At 45.0% G+C, this 7,814-nt stretch overlaps 1 protein-coding gene across 1 annotated transcript; it reads right to left on the bottom strand.

The window, feature by feature from the left end:
• Positions 1-2,611: 2,611 nt before the first annotated feature.
• Positions 2,612-7,811, bottom strand: LOC107107653 (acetylcholinesterase-like; the record flags this gene model as incomplete). The annotated part of the gene is made up of 3 exons (XM_015407953.1): positions 2,612-2,649; positions 4,683-4,831; positions 6,532-7,811. Coding segments are annotated over 3 exons (1,467 nt in total), but the record flags the coding sequence as incomplete, so codon positions are not given.
• Between the last annotated feature and the right edge of the window lie 3 nt (positions 7,812-7,814).

Genomic DNA, 7,814 nt, shown 5'->3' with positions numbered 1-7,814 from the left:
ATCTTTCAGATCTCAGAAGCTAAGCAGGGTTAGCCCTGATTAGTATTTGGATGGGAGACCCCCAAGGAAGTTCAGGGATTGCTACATGGAGGCAGGCAGTGGCAAACCACCCCTCAGCATCTCTAGCCATCAAAACCTCATGGGGTAGGCATAGGTTGGCTGCAAGTTGATGGTATTTTCCACCAGTTATCCTGTTGTTAAAGGCAAATCCTTGTTATGTACAAATGTTTAAAGTCCATCTTTCTCTAATAAGAAACTTGAGTTGGGCTACAATGTTATTTAAAACCATAACAAAACAGATGTAAAATTCTCCTAACAATATCACTTTTGGGTTAAATAACAAAGACTCATTTTTGAACCCAGATCCTCATGATCAGAACCAACGTTCCCCCTAAGCAGTGGAGTCTTGTGTGCAAAAATCCTATTTTGTGAGCTGCTGGCAGTAAAGCTGTGAGCGAGCGATTGGGCTGCGGCATAAATTAGTTTGCTCTGGAGCCCTCCTTCCTGAGCTAAGGCAAAAATGTGTGAGCCGGAGGCTAAAAAACTGTGAGCTAGCTCACACTAACTCAGCTTAGAGGGAACATTGATCAGAACACCAGAGAGCCCAAGTGCACATAAATCTCCATCTGAATACCATGGTTCTGCACAGCCTTCAAAACCCAACTACTTGTGTTGGGAGTGGTGTCTTCCTTACCTCCTCAGCGAGGCTGTTCTGCCACACAATTTTAACTGGGTCTTATGGGATAGTTTTAACTGGGTCTTATGGAATAACTTCCCAGGGGGAGGGACTGTGGCTCATCGGCAGAGCATCTGTTTGGCATGCAATGTTAGAACTGGAGGCCTTTACGCTCTGTCTTAGCCTCAGTCTTCAGAGGTGGTTTACCAAAGAGAGATATTGATAGGCAGAGTGACAGGACACAGAGCATCCTTCCTTTCTTCTCTACTACTATCCTTTTGAAGTGTAGATTGATACTCTTAGGGAAAGTTCCTTCCTTTGGGCTTGACACCTCTCTCTCTCACACACACTGATTGCCAGACTCTCCATCTTAGCACCATGAGCGTAGGACACATGTCTTGCATCTCTGGACACTCAGCTAGTTACATTAGATTAGACCTGCTATCTCTCTCTCTTCCTGTGTAGAAATGGAGTTCTTATAATAAAGCTCCCTATGAGTTTGAATTGGTAGAAGTCTCCACGTATCTTTTGTTTTCATATTTGCACACACGCAGCCCAGCTGACCACATGGCTTGTGCAGTGCTTACAGCCTAGTATCCTCTGCTAAGGTACGTGAATAAATTGGAGTAATTTCCCAATCTGCAGAAGGTCCCAGGTTCAATCCCCGGCATCTCCATTTAAAAAAGGATCAGGTAGGAGGTGATGTGAAGGACAGCCTGAGACCCTGGGGAGCCGCCACTGCTGCTCTGAGTAGACAATACTGACGAGGGACCCCATGTTCTGATCAGGGGTCGTTTCGTAGAAAAAGAGCTAGGGGAACTCATTAGCATAACTAATTAGCATATGCCACAACCCCTGACATCATAAGGCCCGGCGGTGGACCTGCAAGGCCGGCGGGAGTGCGAGGAAGCCCCACCAAGGCCCTCCCTGGCCCCAGGCAGGCAGGGGTGGGGAGAGGCGGGGAGGAAGCAACTTACCCTCCCTCTTCTCCTGCCTCCTCCTGGCTGAATGAGGGCCGGAAGCGGGGCGGCCGGAAGCAGGGGGCAGGGCTTCGTCGTGTGCCCCGCCCCCCACCCCTCACCTGGGGGAACTGTGATCCCCCGCGATCCCCCCGAATCGACCTCTGGTTCTGATTCAGTATAAGGCAGACTCATGTGTCCAATCTGCCTGTGCAACCATGAGAAACTGAGACAGTCAATAAGAAAGAATGATAAGTATGAGGCTGTGCTTAGGGTAACCAACCTCAAGGTGGGGTCTGGACCTCTCCTGGAATTACAACTGATCTTCAGACTATAGAGATCAGATTCTGGACTCTATCACATTAGATTCCTGATGAGCTGACTCCCTACCCCAGACTCCACCTCCTAAATCTACAGGAATTTCACAAGTTGGAGATGGCAATCCTAGCTGTGCTAAAATGCCCGCTGACATAATTTAAAATAGACAAACTGGGACTCTATTCCAGGATTAAACCGTGGTTAGCCCCAGTTCACTGAAACAGATTTAAATGTCACAACACAGAGTGATTAAATCTATGGATTTCCTCAGCCAGGAAGTCCTCACTCTCAGTTCCCCCAGCTTCTTCTCAAGAAGATCCAGGGTGTGTTGACAGACCTGCACTGCCTTTACATAAAATCAAAGGCAAGCTGTGCATGAAAGAAAGGGACATTAAAGCAGAAGGAGAGCTCAGGAGAGTCAGTTAATTTAGTCAAATGAATGTAGATTTGATTGTGCCCGTGAAGAAGGTGAGAGGAAACTGGTTATTGGATTTTATGTTTTACAATCAGTTAACAGAAATGACTACAAATCCATTTTGAATTAAAAGAAAGAATGAAGGTATAAACTGATGTTTCTTCTGTTGTCCATTGGTCCTTTAGACTTCTTCCTTCCAGTTCATATGATCCTCTTTCTCCATCGATATGTACTTTTCTTAATTCACTGTTCTTGCTTCTTATTGTCTTTTGGAGGCTGATCTGTGGAAGGAAAGAAAGCCCAGAAAATGAACCTCACACTGAATTAGACCAGATAACGTGGAAACAAATCATGAGGAAAGGCTGAGGGACTTGGGAATGTTTAGTCTGGAGAAGAGGAGGTTGGGGGGGGGGACATGATTGCTCTCTTGATTTATCTGAAAGGCTATTGCTTAGATGAGGACAGGGAGGTGTTCCTGTTGGCAGCAGAGGATAGGACGTGCAATAATGGGTTTAAATTAGGGGTGGGAAGGTACTGGCTGGATAGTAGGGAAAAAGAAGAAAAAAGGGGAAAAAAATTGAACCTAAACCTAGAATTCAGAACCTAAAAAGGTTAGTCAAGAATAGAAAAGGGCCAACTCTAAAAATCTAATTATAAAACATACAAAAATATACATGTATTTATTCAACATAAATTAAAATAAACAAGGGCCCATTCATACCTCATATACAAATATAAAAAAATACAAGGGCTAATAAGATAGACCTAACGCGTTTCGGCCTTTACAGGCCTTCCTCAGAGGTCTAATACAGACAGATTGGCTGATATGCAAAAATACATACAATCCTACATATACAAAATATGGAATAAAGACCAGAAACCAATTGTTCCAAAGTTTAACCACTGGGCAAGGAAAAGAAATATAAAAATACAAAAGAAGCCTCCAGTATAATCACATGTCCAGTAGTTCTACTCTCTGGTCAACTATATATTCTTCTGAGATTGTACAGCCAAATGTTCCCAATAAAATGTTCCTTAGGTTAAAAGCACCGAAACTAGGATTGCCAGGACCCCTCTGATCACTGGTGAGGGACGGGGGTGTAAGATTATCAAATCCAGGTATGGACACTCGTGGAGATTGGGGGATGGCGCCTGGGGAGGACAGGGATGTCAGTGGGGTACAATGCCATTGCCTCCATTCTCAAAAGCATCCATTATCTCCAAGGGAATGGATCCCTGTAGTCTGGAGGTGAGCTGTAATTCCAGGGGATCTCCAGGTCCCACCTGGAGGCTGGCACCCCTTACCCAAACTGAGATTGTTACTTCTACACTGTAACCTTAGTCAAGAGGAGGCACTAGATTTGCACATTTATTTGAAATATTTATATACCTTTCCTGTGAAGACCTTGGGTCCCAAACTGGTAACAGCAGTATAACAACAGTTTGATAAACATTAAGACAGCATTTATAAAAAGTCTAAAGGCACCTTATGCCTCCCCATCAACAGGGTGTTCTCCCTTTGCCCAGGTTCTGGCTGCCCCTCAGACCGCTCTGAAATAGCCTCCTGTGGAGAAAGCCAGGAAGGCAGGAGCTGGAAGGCTGTCCCAGAGGCAGCTACTGAAAAGGTCTGAGCCTGGACTATAGCCGACCCGAGCATGGTTTCAGAGGGAACGAAACATTGCCGCACTGCAAGGACTGTTAGATTCTCATTCCTAGCCTGTAAAAGATATTTGTTTTCATCCTCCATCTTTGAAAGCTGTCTATGTCCCCAAGATGACTAGAGCCACTGGGAATTTTCTGAAGCTAATCTCCATGGCAGTGAAATCCTAGTGTCAGGCACTCCAGGGTGATCTACTGACAGACACCACAGTGTATCTAGTTAGTCTTCTAAGTTGTTTCAGCAGAGGAATGTATATATTTTTTTCTAAAACAGACCTAACCCTAAAGACCTAGGAGTCTCAGGCAGTGTTCCCTCTAAGCTGAGTTAGTGTGACCTGTTGTAGTGTTTATTGTGTGCATCAGGTTCAAATCCCCACTCTGCCAGAGAAGCTTGCATGGCAACCTTGGGCTAGTCACACACTTTCAGCCTAACCTACATCACAGGTCTGTTGTGAGGGTAAACTGGAGGAGAAAACAAATTAAGCCATTTTGGGTCTCTGTTGGGGAGACAGTGGAGTAGAATAATAAATCTTTAAAAATCATCTAGGTCCCCTGAGGGAGGCTGCCACAAGTGGAAACCCATGAGCTTTACCAAATAAGAGCTCTAGCCTTACTAGGGGAATGGTGCTTGTGTGGAGATGGAGCCTCAACTCACTTGATAAGAATGGCTCCCACAAACTGCAGTGCTGGGCGGGTGAGGGCTTCATAACTTGAGGTGGCTCTGTGCCGATGCGAAAGAAGTTCTGCTCTGCAGGGTTGTAGAGCGGCCATTTTGTCCCACCGTCATCTGAAGGGGTGGGATTGCTGCACAGGAGGCAAAAATATCATGATTCACAAAGTCAGAGGTCTGTGTACACAATATATGTTGTCTGGTCATGTATTGATTCATTTACTCTCTCTCTCTCTCTCTCTCTTTTAAATAAATTTTTCATTGGTTTTCTTCCTACACACTACAAACCTATAACCTACAAATCTAAAACTACATAGAGAGTAACAAGAACCTTTAATAAGCTAATCAAACACTTTAGATATCTGTCTACATGTTAAAAATTACATTCTGATCTTTATACTCTAGTAAAAGTGATCAAATAGAAAGAACATAAAATACCACGATCCACAAAGTCAGAGGTCTGTGTACACAATATATGTTGTCTGGTCATGTATTTATTCATTTACTAACTTCACCTGTTTCACTGAGACTCAAGATGGATTACAGTGTTAAAAACAATACAATCAGTAAAATACATACCTTGGTAAGTCCCTGCAAAATATTCCATTCACATTTGTAATTTGTAAATAGAGTACTGATTTAACATGAATTAGAGCTGGAAAAGCTGTAATCCCTGTCAACATGTATCTAAAAGCCAGGTCCTTGTCAATGGCCCCATAAACAAATGTGGCTGCCATTTTAAGATCCTCCACATAGAAGTGGTGACTTGAGTGATCCTGACTTCTGAAATTAGGCAGGCAACGACCAGAGCAAAGGCCTTTTCTGTGGGGAAGACCCAGTTGTGGAATATCCTCCCCAGAGATACGTGCCAGATACCTGCTCCTGTATTTTCTGCCATGTTCAGACAACTTTATTTCCCCCAAGCTTTTAATGACAAACTTGCTTTTTGCTGCACCTGTAATTTTTTGGGGAAAAAACACCTTTCTGATTTATTGTTATTTCATTCTTCTTAGTAAATAATTGTTTTTAGGCTTTCCCTAGTGACCTTGGAAGTTTAATATCAAAAGGCAGAAGAGAAATATTATTGTCCACAAGAAGGGCATAAAAGTCAGCATGGTGGAATGGTTGGAGTGAGGTACCCAGGAAATCCATGTTCAGATCCTGATTCTGGCATGAAACTTGCTTGGGTGACCTTTGGGCCAGTCTCTCTCTCTCTCTGCCTACCTACCTCACAGGGCTGTTACAAGATTAAAACGGACAAGGGGAGAAAGCAGTACAGTGGCTAAAGTCCCTTGGAGGAAGAGTAGGATAAAAATGTACTAACTAATAATAAGAAAGGTCTATAGTTGTTATCCCAGGACTGTTCTACCAGAGATGGGCTGAGCTTGGAGCACAAGAACAATAGCCCACCAGAACTCTGGAAGTAACAAATCAAGAAGTAATGTTATATAAACTGCCTATCGTTGGGAGTGGGGTGTGTTTGGGTATAGCAATTGCATGCTATTTAAACAGGGCTGCGGCACTGGAGTTCAGGCTTGTTCTTGCTGTAATCACTAATAAAGTAGAGCTGATCACTAAACTTGGGGTCAGCTCATCCATGGAACCCACTATTGAACAAAAATAAACATATACATTGAACCAATGTTATTTCTAGCAAACAAGCTGAGGTTATTACTAGTCAACAAGCTGGCATTTCCTCTCACAGGTGACTGACACTGGCATGTATTTAGAGGAGATGCCAGTTCCCAACATGTTCTGTGACAGAGAAACCTTAGGGAAGTGCTACTTTCTGGGCCAGGGATGGTGAACATCCGTAAGTAAGCAGTTCTCTTACCCGCTTCGGGCAAACTCCGCCCAGTATCGCATCACTCGGGAGATTAGCTCTAACTCTGCCTCTGTGTGAGTTACATTGGTTCCTGGTAATAAGGTCAGAGTTCCAAAAACATATGGGACCTCAGATCCATGGTTGGACCCCATCCATTCAGGCCAGATGGAGCCATTGCTGCGATGGGTGAAAGTGTAAGCATAGACAGGGCTTCCAGTCTTTGCCATCTCTGAGGCAATTTTGTTAGCTGGACATACAAAGTGGTAATCACCCCAGGCCTGGGACAAGACGGAACGGTTCTGTGTTGGACCCTCTGGTTCAGCTTTGATGTACCTCAGAGCAATGGATTGGATGAAGTCTTCTGTGGCATTGCGTACTTTCATCTTCAGCCCCTCCAAGAGCTGCTCCCAGGTCAAAAATGTTTCGTTGAAAGCTTTTAAGTAAGGAAAAACAAAGAAGGTGAAGATGGACCCTTCGTCAGAGGTGGTACCAATCATGATAGGCTTAGACTGAAAGCGCCTGGACTCCACAAGTTTCTGTGGGTCATCAGGAAGGAAATCTCCATCTGTTGTTGGTACAGTGGGAAAGTTCACAGTGCTCTTGCGATCCTGAAGCAACAATGTTTGTATTGGATATTCTTCCACTTTCTTTTCCTGCAAGCAACTCACTATGGCCCTTTCCTCACCTTCTGTACAGCCCATCAGCTTGGCCAGGGCCAAGGCATTCCTCTTTGCCTCCTCAGGACTCACCCAAGCCCAGGGTGCAATGGCCGTTCCACTCTGCAGCACAGCACGGTCGAAAAGTGGCTGACTCCCTGGTGAGAGGAGGTGATAGTTGACAGACGCTCCTCCAGCACTTTCGCCAAAAATGGTTATCTGAGTAGGGTCTCCTCCAAAAACTGCTGCATTCTCCCTCATCCATTTTAGGGCCAACTGCTGGTCCAACAGGCCCATGTTTCCTGGGGCAGCTGGTGGTAAGGAAAGGAAGCCTAGAACTCCCAGACGGTAATTCATGGAGACCACAACAACATTCTCGGTCGCAGCTAAGAATGCCCCATCATATATGACCAGGGAAGCTGTGCCAACAAGAAAACCGCCACCATAGATCCAGACAAGGACAGCAGCTGGTGTGGAGGGCCGGGGATGGGGCACCCAGAGATTGAGGAAGAGACAGTCCTCCGAATGGGGTGTGTTGGCATTGAATATGGCGGCATCAGGAGTGCCCCAATCAACTATTTGGGGACATGAATTGCCAAAGGTGGTGGCTTCCAGGATGTGGCTCCCTGGCGTCTT

This window comes from Gekko japonicus, unplaced genomic scaffold (assembly GCF_001447785.1).
Source record: "Gekko japonicus isolate JY-2015 unplaced genomic scaffold, Gekko_japonicus_V1.1 scaffold6729, whole genome shotgun sequence".
Lineage (NCBI taxonomy): Eukaryota > Metazoa > Chordata > Lepidosauria > Squamata > Gekkonidae > Gekko > Gekko japonicus.
Note: the sequence above shows the minus strand (reverse complement) of the source record. Positions and strands in the feature narration are given on the sequence as shown.